The sequence below is a fragment of the Plecotus auritus genome (genome assembly GCF_963455305.1).
Source record: "Plecotus auritus genome assembly, chromosome: 2".
NCBI classification, from domain to species: Eukaryota; Metazoa; Chordata; class Mammalia; order Chiroptera; family Vespertilionidae; genus Plecotus; species Plecotus auritus.
Genome location: NC_137771.1, coordinates 23,337,773 through 23,352,642, shown reverse-complemented (window position 1 = coordinate 23,352,642; position 14,870 = coordinate 23,337,773). Strand labels below are relative to the sequence as shown.

Below are 14,870 nucleotides of genomic sequence, written 5' to 3'. Positions count from 1 at the left end.
AAGATGTGAGAGTTACTGGTATATAGACAGAAATTGAAATTACCCATGGATTAGGTCACTATAAGAAAATGAGAAGAGGACCACAGATCTTTTATGGTAAAGATTTGTTTCTTGATTCTAGAATTTATGTTATCCATTGTTAGCCTTTTTGTACAGCAAGCTTTTAGAAAGACTTTTATGCCAGTGCTTCCCAAACTTTTATGTCATACCACACAGGAAATTATGCAATTTACATGGCACTTTGGGGTAAACAGAGTTACACTGTAAGCAGCTGGTGCCACCCAGCTATGCTGTGTGCGGAGGGCATCAGTATCTTGGGCACACCTATAAACCTGTGGCTCACTGCTTGAGAAGGTTCGGTCTGTGAGACTAACATGAAGTAAAAAGGCAGGCTACCAAAAGTGGAGGCCAAGCCATAGAGAACAGATTTGGTGCCACCCAGGTGTGAGTTCAAACATGGTCTGCCTTGGACAGAAATTGACAGTCAGAAAGCAAACAGATTCTGGGCCTGGAGTAACAGAATCTCGTTCTAGCCACACCATCGTGTAGTCATTACTGTCGTAGTAATGATCGTTTTGGCCTGTGGATAATTATTGGATGTCGTCTGATAATTTACATTTCACAAAGCATTGTGGTTTGTCATACAAGTAACGCAGGCACAAATCCAACAGCACCACAGTCTTAGCTGTTAAAAGGCTGACAGCAGGGACGTGGTCATAACCAAATCCCCATTTTCCTGGCCTCTGGTTACCTGTTTGGTATGGGTCCTCTTGTTAGCTGGGGCAGCTTAGGGCATCTCTAAAGCATAGGCTTTGGGATCAGACATATCAGGGTTGGTATCTGGCTCTGTCGGAATTAACTGTGTGACCTTGGACAAGTTACTTAACCCCTCTGAGCCCGTGTTGTCCTTTGTAAAATGGAGCTGACACCGATAAGGCCTTTCTCCCTGGCTTGCTGTAAGAGAATGCATGTAATACTTAGCACAGGCTCTGGCACAAGCAGAGGTGCTTGGCAAATGGTAGCTGCTGCTGCTGTTGTTGACAGCTTCAGCTTTTTCATATATACCATTGCCTGTCTCTGCAGCACCAAGATGGTATTTTTTGTTCAAAACGAGCCTCCGCACCAGATCTTCAAAGGCCATGAGGTGGCAGCGAAGCTCAAGAATGAGCTGCGGAAACAAAAGGCAGACTTTCTAGTATTCAGAGCCCTGGAAGTCTACACTGTCAGTGAGTAATTCTGGGGTGTTGGGAACAAGACCCTACCCAGTGCCCCCTCTCACCTGTCAGTCCCCACTGTCCTTGGGCCTCATTACCTGTTCTCCAGGAACATGGAGATAATTTCTTCCCTCCACTACTGTTACCATGAGGGTCCCGATTCATAGAGGTTCTTAACCAGGGGTCTGTGGGCCCCTGAGAGTGTTCAGAGGGCTGTACATTTTGGAAAAAATTACATCTTTCTTTTCATTAACCTCTAACTGAAATTTATTATTTCCCTCAGTTATGAAGGTAGGCAACAAACTACACTGTTAATAGAACCCATGACTTTGAGGCAATAGCAATCAGAGGTAATTTCTATCACACAGCATGATGACATATTTTTACTCATCACTATTTCAAAGTTATCAGTTGTGAGACTCGCTTCTAGATCTTGCTACTTCATTTTTTGATAAAAGCACATATATTATTTTTAAAAATTATATTCTTAGATATTTTAAAAACACATTCAATGTAATTGCTTTCCTTTATAATACTGTGCATTTTATTTTGCCAATTAAATTATTCAGAGAAGGGGGGGTCTGCAGGACATGAAATATTAAGAACTGCTGATATACAGAAACAAGTAAAACCAATCTGGAACCGCCCTGGCCTGTGTGGCTCAATTGGTTGGTGGTGGGTTCCATTTCTGGTCAGGGCACAAACCCAGGTTAGGAGTTCAATCCCCGGTAGGGGCGAGTGTGGGAGGCAACCGATTGATTTTTCTCTCACATCAATCTCTCTTTCTCCCTCCTGTCTCCCTTCCTCTCTCAAAATATCAAAAACGAACAGTTTGGAACCATGTTCCAGTGGCCTTTTTAACTGCTCCAGTTGAATCCAGCTGTGATGATAATTACAGGCAATGTGTGTAGAAGCTCTTGGAGCAGGTCTTCAAGAAACGTCTCCCAGGCCACTGAATGGGGTGCCTTCCTGCTTTCACAGGCACTGGACGCTGACTGTCCCCCAGCTCTGACTCCTGTTGTCTTTTCTCCCTTTTCTGCTACTTTCAGCATGCCAGTTGAACTGTTCTGACCATGGCCACTGTGATTCTTTTACCAAACGCTGCATCTGTGACCCTTTTTGGATGGAGAATTTCATCAAGGTGCAGCTGAGAGATGGAGACAGCAACTGTGGTGAGTTTTCTGCTTGGCATTGTGCCAGCTGGTTTAGCACTGACTGGTTCTGAGTTGTGAGTGGGTGGGTGTTGGTGTTTCTGAGGCAGATGAGCAAGCGAGGAGAACTTTGTGTATTTTCTGTTTGCAGAGGATTTTTACTTCTTTCCTCTGCACTTGCTCAAGGTTAGAGGAAAGCTCTGAAGCAGTTGTGTAAGAATCACGCTGAAATCACACCAACTGCTCACTGCAACTGCTAACTGCAGCCTACATCAAACCAGCCGCAAGGCCTGTCTTTCTGCTCCCCCGTCCCTCTGTTATAGCTCCTTACAGCTGCCCACTGTCCCAGGGTCTCAGAGAAGGGACTGGAAAGCGGGACAATTCTGAAGGTTTAAAACTTGAGCTGCCTTCAACTCTGATGTCTCACCTTCCCTGGGGAGCCCTGGGTCATTATTATCTACAGAGTGAAGCCATCTCTCGCTCAGGTGGGGGCAGCCCAGACCTCCCTCTAGCCTCTCTCTCTCTACAACTCTGACCATTTTGTTTTTCTTGGCAGAGTGGAGCGTGTTATATGTTATCATTGCTTGCTTTGTCATTGTCGTTGCCTTCGGAACCCTGTCCTGGACTGTGATCTGTTGTTGTAAGAGGTAAGTTGGATTATCTTTGGAAATTCATTCAGGCTTCTAGTCACTGTAGTCACTCATCAGAGAGGTATCTGGCCCTTTCCACACGGAAGGCACTGAGTCCTGGGCTCCTCCCTTCCTGTCAGTGTTCCAGTGCTCTGGCCCACATCCTTCAGCCAGTGCTGTCAGCGCAGTGATACGCATCCTGGGAAGGGTGGCTAGGGTGGGAGTGGGAGGGCCTGGGTATGGAACTCGATCACATCTCTAGGACGTATGTCTTTTAACACTCCATACCTCATCCGCACGACCTTAGATCATTTTATATTCGGCCTTCCTCACTCGTTGGGATTCACATGTATACAAGTTTTCACATAGTTACAGACTTAGGTTAGTCATGGTTAAGGGTAATGGGTTTTTTCATTTGGTCTTCCTATCTAGTCTTATAATACTTAATAGTAATGCTTATTATGTTTTTCACTGTAAGTATGATTTCTACATTTACTGTGTGTCAAGCACCATGATAAATTGTATAGATAATAGCTGTTTTAATGCACATGACAACCTTTCCTCGTCTTATAGACGTCACCTGTCCATGGACACACAGTAAATAAGTGGCAGAGCTGAGATTCAACCTGCAGTATAAGACAGAAAATTAAAAGAACTTTTAGCATACAGTTTTCATTTTCTTTACATTTTTAACTAATCTGCCCCTGGGTATCACTGTGGACTGGTGAGTCCACGCTAAGATATTCACGTCTCCCTTGCCCTTTCCTGGAATTGGTGAGGATTATTTGAATAAATTATAGTTGCCAACTTTCCTGGCTGAAAGGCAGGAGAAACAGCTCTCCCACTAGCACGGGCATGGCTGGCATCCTGTGGGGTCAACCTGAACCTCACACACAGCCTCCTTCCTAAGCAGGGGAGGGGATTGCGTTTTTCAGGCAAAAAGGAAAACCCAAGAGAAAAAGCAAGTACAAAATCCTGGATGCCACGGATCAGGAAAGCCTGGAGCTGAAGCCAACCTCCCGAGCAGGTAGTAGCCCTGGGAGCTGGGGCTGGGGCGTCTGTTTGTGCACTCTCCCTGTGAGGAGCCACTGTCACTCACAGCTGTTTGTGCTGGAAAAGCATTTTGTGTCCTGACTGATGAAGGCCGAGGGTGGGCTTGGCCCTGTGCTGGCAGAAGCTGCCTGCTGGACCAGCTCTGATGCCAAGGCTCTCTCAGCAGTCCTTTCACTTTGCAGACAGGCGAGGCCTCCTGCTCTCCTTTGCCTGCTTATTCCCTGGGGTTTCGCTCTTCAAGCTGCCCTGTGTAGTCAGGCTCAGGGACTGTGGCTCTCCTTTCTGTGCAGACAACAAGGTGAGGCAGCGATGCGATTAAAGGGATGTCTGCCAGCTGACCTCCTTTCACTTCTCTCCAGTGTTTACAGGTAGATCCATAGCCTCTGTCCTTGTCTTAGAACCAGAGGAGGGCAGGTTCCCAGCTGGTTCCAGGGGTGGGGCTGGGAGAGTCAGGACTGCAGAGGGCCTCTCTTCCTCGCTGGGCTGTCATGGGTGGTTTCCATCCATCATGAATGCCACAGGACAGGCAACATCTATCTTACTCATCTGTGAACATGGATTGAGACCACTGTGTACCAGGCCCTGTGCCAGACACCACTTGTATTATAGCAAACCAGACAAACTCATAAATACACACAAAGGTGATAATGAAAGGTCTTTATAAAGATTAACAGTCAAGCCGAGTCCTGAGGGACAAGTAGAAGTTAGTCATGTAAAGCCTGGGAAATAGCATTTCAGGCAAAGAGTAGTCAGTGAAGGTCATTTGCTGGAAAGAGCAGAGGACATTTGAGGAAGTGGAAGGAGGCGACATGATGATCATGGGGCAAGTGGCATGAGGCTGGACGAGTGGGGAACTTGCTGTAGGTTCCTTCTAAGAGCATAGGGAGCCACATATAGTTTTTAAGCCTTGAATGGTGCAATATGATAGACATTTTAAGAAGGCTACTGTGTGAAGGAATTGGAGAGGGGCAAGAGTAAGTGAAAGGAGATTCGCTAGAATGTCTTCATGGTAGAGATGATGAGACAGAGGCAAATACACTTAGGGGGGGACTTAATGAGGTCCGTGGTATGTTGTCAGAGGGGTGTGAGAGAGGATGGTCCTCCCACCAAGCTGCTGCTTTGAGCATCTCTGGGTTGGGTGATGTTACTGCTCGAGGTGAGGATGCCTGGAAGAAATGGAGATGAAGTGTTTGTTTCAGGACAGTTATGGATTGGGATGAGGAAATGAGGCTGGAAGATTGACAAGGATCAAACTGTGAAAAGATTTGTACGTCAGCCTAAGGAATTAAGCATTTATTTTGATGTGATGAGAAGTGACATCTTCAAAGTGCTGGCTTTGGGAAAATTAGTCTAATGATAACATTTCATCGATTGAAGGGGAGAGACAGCAGGAAAGGCCAGGGTTGGCTTCTGACCTGACAGAGAATGATAGCACTGTTGACAGAATATGGACATCTAGTGCAGTGATGGGTTTGGATGAGAGAAGATGAGTTACATTGAAGTCAACAGAACAGTTAGGAGAAGTGTCAATATATAGGGATCTTCTATATGCTGGTGGTACCAGTCAGCACCACATACGTGGGTCAGATCCCTCTGGGGAGAATGTTGAGGGATAAGAGAAGAGCCCAGGGCTGAGCAGTCTAAGGATGGTCATCAGGAAAGGAAGAGGGGCATCATGAAAAGAGTGGTCAACAGTACTTGCCGCTGCAGGAAGAGAATTGAGAAGGATGACAACACAGAGTAGTTTCTGGTCACCTAAAGAGCTAGAGTAGTGGGGGTAAGATATCAACCAAAGGACTTGTATGCATGCATATTAGCATAACCAATGGACACGGACACTGGGGTGGTGGGGGCTTGTCCTGGGGGGTTGGCGTGGTGGTGGGGGGTCAATCGGGAGAAAAAGGAGACATATGTAATACTTAAACAATAAAAAAAAAAAAGCTAGAGTAGTGGTGGATGACAGCAGAAAGTGCAGGTTTTTGGTTTTTTTGGTTAATATTTGCCCGAGGATATTTTCCCATTGATTTTTAGGGAGAGTGGAAGAGAGAAAGAAAGACAGAAACATTGATGTGAGAGAAATACATTGATTGGTTGCCTCCTGCATGAACCCCAACCAAGGAGGAGCCTGCAACCAAGGTACATGCTCTTGACCAGAATCGAACCTAGGACCCTTTGTTCTGCAGGCCAGTGCTCTATCCACTGAGCAATACTAGCTAGGGCGAAAGTACATGTTACTTAGGAAGTAGGTGGTGTGGAATTGCAGGCCCTAGCTATTTGAAAGTCCTCGTAGAAGCTGAGCAATGAAAAGTGGAGAAGCAGCAGGACAGGGCTTCGAAGGCAAAGTTTCCTCAAATGGGGTTCACGAGATGTAGATGGTACAGGTGCGGTTCCTGAGAAGGATGGAGGGAGTAGGGCAAAAAGGAGAGAGGAGTATAAATGAAACTACAACACCTCTTCTGAGGAAGGGAGGAAAAGCTGGCTGGCCGCACTAAGTGCTGGGTTGAAAAGGCAAAATGGGAGGGTGGACTGCAGTATGGCAGGCTTCTTGTGAAAGGGGAGGGTGGTGAGGAAGAGCCCGAGAGGCCAGCGTGACCAATCGCATCTATGTAACTACACTGAGACTAGGTGAGGCTCAGCAGGCCCTTCTCTTAAGGGCAGTGTCTAACTAAGGGGGCGGTGAGAATGCCCTTGGATTTGGGGTGGCTGACCAGGCCACAAGCCCTGGCCCTTGTTTTGGGCTCTGTGGATTAGCAGGAGCAGCCTAGAGCAGGTTCACTAGTAGGATGAGGGAATGGAATTCAAGACTATATTGTACGAAGTATGGACTTGAAGTTCAGCTTGAAGAAGGGAATTAGTGGGGCATGTTGTGGAGGAAGACATGTTTGCTGGGAGCCAGGGTAAGCCTGGGTGAGGGGTGACTGGAGACAGAATGGTTCCACCTGAGGGAACTCTTGGGGACAAAGGCCGCCAGGTGGAGCATGGGGCGTGCCCCCTCCGAAGATGGGATTCACATTTAGCAGCTGTTCTTTTGGATTTTGTTATGCTATTCTATCATTTTTAAAAAAAACACATTTTATTGAAGTATATTAGGTTGAACCATGTGAAATTACTATTTAGCTTCTAAAAATGGCATTTTTGTGGTTCAACACAGTTCAATGGGTTTTCACAACTGAACAGGCACAGGTAATCAGCCCCCCAGAAGTGCCTCCTTTGTGCTTCTCTCCAGCCACTGTCCCCACCTCCCCTAACTTCTAATATCTTGGGAGTTTGATATAAATGAAATCAGTGTATTTGGCTCCTTTCACTCAACATTCTATTTATCATGTTCACCCATATTATTAGGCAGGGCAATAGTTCATTCATTCTTATTGCTGTACTGGAGGCCTGGTGCACGAAATTTGTGCACACATAGGTTCCCTATGCCTGGCCAGTGATCAGGGCCAATCTGTGGGGAAACCAGCAGGGCGGACCCCCTCCCCCTTGCTGGCACCCACCTTAGCCAGCCTAGCCTACAGGCAGCTCCTGCGTTGAGTGTCAGCCCCCTAGTGGTCAGTGTGTGTCATAGCAACCGGTCGTTCTACTGTTTGGTCAATTTGCATATTAGGCTTTTATTATATAGGATAATTTCCGGTTTGAATATTCGTCAGGAATACTGTTAATTGGCAATTGCTTTCTTTCTATTTTTGGCTGTTATGAGGAGTGGCATTATAGATGTTCCTCTGCCATGTCCTCAGTGGACATATGTATGGGTTTCTGTTAGGTATAGCTCTACGAATGGAATTGCTGAGTCATAAATGTCTGTTCACCTCCCATTGATGTTACCAGTTTCCCAGCTTGTACTGTGTAGTGAGCAAAGGTTGCTCACTTTTTTATACATATAATTAAATATTCAGATTATTACAATTGTTTCTCCTTTTCCCCCCCATAGCTCCACTCCACCCGGTTCCTACCCCACCTTCTGCCCTTACTTCCCCCCCACTGTCCTCATCCATAGGTGTATGATTTTTGTCCAGTCTCTTCATGAACCCCCCCATACCCCTTTCCCCCTGAGAATTATCAGTCCACTCCCTTTCTATGCCCCTGATTCTATTATATTCACCAGATTATTCTGTTCCTCGGGTTTTTAATTCACTTGATTTTTAGGTTCACTTGTTGATGGATATGTATTTGTTGTGCATAATTTTTATCTTTACTTTTTTCTTCTTCCTCTTCTTTAAGAATACCTTTCAGCATTTCATATAATACTGGTTTGGTGGTGATGAACTCCTTTAGCTTTTTCTTATCTGTGAAGCTCTTTATCTGCCCTTCAATTCTGAATGATAGCTTTGCTGGGTAGAGTAATCTTGGTTGTAGGTTCTTGCTATTCATCACTTTGAAAATTTCTTGCCACTCCCGTCTGGCCTGCATAGTTTCTGTTGAGAAATCAGCTGACAGTCGTATGGGTGCTCCCTTGTAGGTAATTAACTGTTTTTCTCTTGCTGCTTTTAATATTCTCTGTCTTTTGCTCTTGGCATTTTAATTATGACATGTCTTGGTGTGGTCCTCTTTGGATTCCTTTTGTTTGGGGTTCTGTGCGCTACCTGGACTTGTAAGTGTATTGCTTTCACCAGGTGGGGGAAGTTTTCAGTCATTTCTTCAAATAGGTTTTCAGTATCTTGCTCTCTCTCTTCTTCTGGCACCCCCATAATTCTGATGTTGGTATGCTTGAAGTTGTCCCAGAGGCTTCTTACACTATCTTCAACTTTTTGGATTTTTTTTTTTTTTCTTTTTGCTATTTCGGTTGAGTGTTTTTTGCTTCTTTGTATTTCAATTCTTTGACTTGATTCTTGTGTTCCTCTAGTCTGTTGTTGGGTCTCTGTATAATATTTTTTATTTCAGTCAGTGTATGTTTAATTTCTAGTTGGTCCTTTTTCATATTTTCGAGGCTCTCGTTATATTTATTGGCCTTTTCTAGGATATTCTTGAAAAGCATTATAACCGTGGTTTTGAATTCTATATCCAGTCGTTTGTTTTCCTTCATTTCTTTCGTTTGTGATCTGTTTATTTGTCGCCGCATTTTCACTGCTTCCCTGAGTTGGTAGGGTCGCTTTTTGTGCTAGGTTTCCTATATGGGCCAGTGGTTCAGCCTCCCCAGTTAACCTGAGGTGGATACTCTTGGTGCACCCCTTTGTGGACTGTGTGTACAGCCTTGTTGTAGTTAAGTCTTGATTGTTGTTGGTATCACTGGGAGGAATTGACCTCCAGGCCAGTTGGCTGTGAGGATCAGCTGTGTCTACGCTGGGAGAAGTTCAGTGCTGGAGACAGCCTTATAGGATTAGACTTGCCAAATTGTAAAAGCCTCTGTGCTCAGCTTGGATGGGGTGGAGCAGACAGTCTTGGCTTCCAGTCAGCCTTGTCCTTGCGCGCGCTCGCGCGCCTCCAGACCTCTGCCTTCCCCGGCTCCCGAGTCTCCGCCCGAGAGTCCAGATTTCCCCATGCAAGAGCTTGGGTCCCCAGGGGCTCGCCTGGAACTGGGGTTCAGTGCAGTCAGAACTGGGGTTCAGTGCAGTCAGGAGCTTCTGACTCCCTTCTGCTAGGGAAAGCCTGTGGCAACCTCTGCCGTCTTTGTGCACACTGGTGTGCGTGCCTTCAGACCCCTGCCCACCGGGGCTCCCCTGGGTCTCCAAGTCTCCGGGTGCCTTTCTCTCTGACAGTCCCGACTCCCCCTGTATGAGCCTGGGTCCATGGGGTTTCGCCCGGAACTGGGGTTCAGTGCAGTCAGTGGCTTCCTTCCCCCTCCCGCCAGAGAAAGTCAGCCAGGCCCTCAGCCGCCCTACCTCTCTGCGCACACAAAGACCCTTTGCCATACCTCCAATTCTCTGTGAGCTTTTCTCTTTCCTTCTAGTTGTAGAATTTCCACTCAGCCAGCTTTCCTGTGGTTCTGGATGGTGTCTGTTCTGTCTCTTAGTTGTAGTTTTGAAATTGTTGTGCGAGGCAGCAGTTTAGGTGCTTACCTATGCCTCCATCTTGGTTTCTCTCAAAGGTCACTCACTTCTTCAAGCAGAGCAGAAGCCCACAATGGGAGGGCCCTGTGTAGTGCTATGTATTGTGGAGCCAGGAGCATTTGTCTCCCCCTCAGGCTTCTGTCCTCTTCAGCTATGGACTGGGAGGGCTGTGGGGAAGAAGGGAAGCTTCGAGTGGGGACTGGTTGGGGAAAGCCCCCAGAGGGCACAGAGAGGCAGGGATATTTCATCTACAGGGGCAAAGCAGGGGTATTGAGGACCTTGAGCCTCACCCGGGCATGGTTCTTAAGTTGGGTAATCCCCCACCACATTGGAGAAGCCCAAGATGCTGAGGGTTCTTCTTTGGCCCTGCTGCTCTGCAGTTATGTCCCAGAACTGTACTCGAGATGGTGCCCAGATGCAGTCAGAGTCTGGTTGCCCTCAGCATTCACAGACTTCAGGAATGTCTGGCGGGGAAGAGGCACAATGGCTCTGAATCATCTGGGGATCTGAGTGGGACCTGGGGAGGGAAAGTGATTGTTGGATGATGAGGGTTCGAATACCTCATCTGACTAGTCACCTTTTTAGGAAAGGAGATAGGTTAGCTCTTGGGTGTGGGCAGTGTCAGGACTCAGAGCACTGCCACGCTGGATTCTCATTGTTGGAAACAAGTCCCATTTCTAATCCTGCTGTGCTGTCTCCTGTCTCAGCCTACCTTTTGCTTTCTCTGGAATGTTATTTGCACCAGTCAGAGCCCAAGCCATCTTGCTGTTGGACAGGATCTGCCCTAAAGCCCTGGCCAGACCACACTGTACAGTGTGGCCTCTCTGCAGCCACAGGGACAGTAGTAAACGTGACCTCCTCCATGGCTTGGTGAATCTCAGACATATTTTCTTACCTCGGGTGCTTCTTATAGGTCCTTATTTGCATATTCTGATGAGCTGATGGCTTGGAAAACTGTCTCAGGGTCCCTATTTAGTCAGGCTCTCCCAGCAGGAGAGCCTTCCCGAGCCAGGTGCCTGCTCTCCCACCTCTGGTCCCGCTCAGTGAAGCCAGTGCAAACATCTCTGTAGAGTGAAGTCCAGGCTGACTCAGTGTCAGAAACTGGCGAGCACTTCACACCCGTGCTGAGCCAGAACACGGAGAACGTGTTAGAGCTTGCTTTCCTGCCTCCCAAGAACTCCATCCTATTCATAAAGGGAGATAAAACATTGCGCATTTAAGAGAAAGAGAATGTCATTGGGTGGCACTAACCAAAACTACTGGAGATAATCAGCATTGGAACTGTTGGTCTCATTTACTCTGACTTCCCTCATAGGGCTGTTCCAGCTAGCCAGCACTGGGAAGACTCAGGAAGCCGCCTCCTTCCAACCTGCCCCTCCCAGCAGGAAGAGGGGACCATGACTCCCTGTCCCCCTGCTCTTCAGGCTGGGAGGAGGGTGTGGCTCAAGCTGGGGAAGGTTGGTGCTCCTGATGCGGAAGTCCCTTATCTCCCTTGCAGGCATCAAACAGAAAGGCCCAATGCTGAGCAGCAGCCTGATGCACTCTGAGTCGGAGCTGGACAGCGATGATGCCATCTTCACGTGGCCAGACAGAGAGAAGGGCAAACTCTTGCACGGTCAGAATGGCTCCGTGCCCAACGGACAGACCCCACTTAAGGCCAGGAGCCCACGGGAGGAGCTCTTATAGCCAGCCACCTGGTCTGTCTCCTCAGGGTAGAGGTTGGCAGTGCTGGGGTCCACAGCATTGCCAGGCTGGTTCTCAAACCTCCCATTTCAGTGGGCAGCTGTTCTGCCAGCATTCGCTGGTCAACTCTCCCCATATCCACAACCAGAGCTGCTGATACCTGGATCCAGAGACATTCTCCAGGAACCCTGAACAAAGCTGTGAATGAAGAGGTTTCCTCTTTAAACCATCTGGTAGTTTCCCTTCCCCTCTTACCTCCTCTTTCCCCCGTATATCCTCACCTCAGGGCCTCCTTTTTTGCAAACCCCTCCCCTGCTCTGAGGGTAGACACAGCCAGCTCCCTGTTGGCAGTGTTGCACTCCCAGAGCACCTGCACAGCGAGGACTGGCTGTGCCCCCCACGCCTGGGTACAGAACCAAGCACTACCAGTCTACAAGAGCCTGCCCTGTATTCTTCTCTTCTTTGGGATCACTGGGTCCAGAGGATGTAGCACCGCGTTCTCCTCACCACAGATGCTGGGCTGGTGGTGAGACATGGTGTCTGGCCCAAGGGTAAGGAAGAGCTGGCAATTGTGTCAGAGCAGTGAGGCTGGACACAGACTGCATCCCCATCTCCTCCTGACCAGTGCTGGCCGAGAGCAGAGAGCCACAGCTGACTGGAATGTTATGGCATGAGAGCGCATGTGTGCGATTGTCCCACCATGTTCTTCTTTGTGTCCCGTGTATGTGTGTGTCTGTGTGCACTGGTGCGTGTGTGTGTGCGCGCATTGGCTACTCACAAGGCGACCCTGACCTGGAAAGACTTTCAGCTCCTTGGAAGAGAGACTTCCTATGGTGTCTGGGTATTGAGGAATGGGAGCTTTTGGGGGCGGGGGGGTGACTTTTTAAAAAGCTTACAGTTTATACTACTGTCTGTTGTGAGATGATTAAACATGCTATTTAATTGTACATGTGCCCACGGACTGTGCTACTGTGCTCCATCACTGACCTGTACCATAGGTCCAGCCACCGGTACATCCCTGAGAGGTGATGGCCTCTAGCAGGGAAGTCGTGGGACTGGCATCAACGCTGTGGCCAATGGTGCTGGGGTTGTGCCTGGCTGCTGGTGGAGGAGTGCATCCCTCCTGGCCCCTGCTGGCCAGATGCCCTGGCTTTTAGGGAGGGGAGTTTTCTGTCCTTCGTTCAATACCCACAGCTTCCCCTTACCCCAGGGCCTGTCGCCAAGGAATGCCAAATATAAGGCATCCTTGCATTTCTGGAACCCCACTAGGTACATAGAGGAAACTTACCAGAAAGCAAAACTCAAAGAAAACTCCTAGGGCTGGAAGGCTGCAGCCTTGGCCTTCCTGCTTGGGGGAGACTGATCTTTGTCCTTACAACTTCCCTTTGGCCCATCTGATAAATGGAAGGAGCTGAAGAAGTGGTCACATACATTGAGGGTTACTCTCTGAAAATAGGATGGAAAGAAGGTGCATGCAGTCGGGCCATCAGTCCCTGGAAAAAAGAGTTTCAGGAGCATGGATGAGGCCCTTGACTTTTGTGGAATCTGTGTTGATGGGTTTAAGGGGCCTATACATTCTTGCGTTATGCCCAGACCATGATTATAACCCCTTCCAACTATTACCCCTCAGTTTGGGGGTGGGGTTGGTGTTGCTACCTAGTTTCCAGTATTTCCAGCATTGGAGCTGTGGCTGTCTACCGTTGTGCCTCCCGCTGGAAAGAGTTGCTCAGGTTTGACATTGAAGGGTATTTACCTCTCATGCAAAGGACAGGTCTTGACCAAGACCTGTCCTTTGGCCAGTTTTCTATCCAATTCTCAGTGCAGATTCAAATTTGCCCTAGTCCCGTGGTCGGCAAACTGCGGCTCGAGAGCCACATGCGGCTCGAGAGCCCCTTGAGTGTGGCTCTTCCACAAAATACCACAGCCTGGGCGAGTCTATTTTGAAGAAGTGGCGTTAGAAGAAGTTTAAAAAATTTGGCTCTCAAAAGAAATTTCAATCGTTGTACTGTTGATATTTGGCTCTGTTGACTAATGAGTTTGCCGACCACTGCCCTAGCCTAACCCTGACCCTCCCTTACCCCTTCTCACTTCTAAGCTAATCACATTCTGGCAACAATAGCTGTGGATCCTATGCTGACTGCCTATTAGAATCACCTGAGCACCTTTTAAACCACACTAATACCTGGAACCCACACACAGGAGGTTTTGACTTTTGAATATTTAACTGAACTTTTATTAAGTCCTCCTATAATTTGTGAAGCCATACCAAGTCCTGGACTAGGGGGAAATAGCCAGTTGGGTTTGGTAGACAAAGAGGTAAAGTACCCAGACACCCAGTACCTCTTAACCACTGCAGGGAGAGGCCCCTGAAATTGGGTGTGGCAGAGATCAACTGTTCACCAAACCAAGGTCCTTTCCCAGGACACACAGCTCATCTACATTTCCAGACTTCTGCACAATATGAGCAGAAGAGAATTCCATCTTCAGCCCTGGCCCATTCAAGTTTTCTGTGACTCCCGCTCCCTTCCTCTATCTGCTGGCCAGAGCAGAGGCGCACTTGGGGAACCTTCTTCCTGAACCACCATCTGGAAGAGAGCTGCCCTACCAGAATGGCCTTTGGATTGTTGAGAAATAAAAATATATTTAAAAAAACTCATGTTAAGATTATGTGTCTAAAGCAGGGGTGGGCAAACTTTTTGACTCGAGGGCCACAATGGGTTCTTAAACTGGACCAGAGGGCTGGAACAAAAGCATGGATGAGTGTTTGTGTGAACTAATATAAATTCAAAGTAAAGGAGCGGAGGGGAGAGCAAGAGAACCCTCCGCTCTTCCGGCTCCGCGGGCTGGATAGAACAGCCGAACGGGCCGGATCCGGCCTGCGGGCCATAGTTTGCCCACGGCTGGTAAACCTACCAGTTTGGTTCAGTGGATAGAGAGTCGGCCTGCGGTCCCAAAGAGTCCCGGGTTTGATTCCAGTCAAGGGCACATACGTTGGTTGCAGGCTCCTCCGCGCCTGGGCTCTGCTCGGGGTGCATGCAGGAGGCAACCAATTGATGTGTTTCTCTCACATCGATGTTTCTCTTTGTTCTTTGTATTTCCCTCTCTCTTCCACTCTCTCTAAAAAGATCAATGGAAAAATATCATTGGGTGAGGATT

The 14,870-nt window shown here is 47.9% G+C and overlaps 1 protein-coding gene across 4 annotated transcripts in view; it reads left to right on the top strand.

Annotated features, from left to right (window-relative positions):
* KIAA0319L (KIAA0319 like) overlaps positions 1–14,870 on the top strand; it is a 131,763-nt gene extending 116,893 nt beyond the window's left edge. For all 4 annotated transcript variants that reach the window (XM_080653144.1, XM_080653145.1, XM_080653142.1 and 1 more), the window contains exons 17-21: positions 1,084–1,226; positions 2,264–2,386; positions 2,922–3,012; positions 3,930–4,021; positions 11,530–14,870. In XM_080653144.1, coding sequence (XP_080509270.1) covers positions 1,084–1,226; positions 2,264–2,386; positions 2,922–3,012; positions 3,930–4,021; positions 11,530–11,717 — 637 coding nt within the window. In that variant the 3' untranslated portion in view covers positions 11,718–14,870. The remainder of the gene's footprint in view (positions 1–1,083; positions 1,227–2,263; positions 2,387–2,921; positions 3,013–3,929; positions 4,022–11,529) is intronic.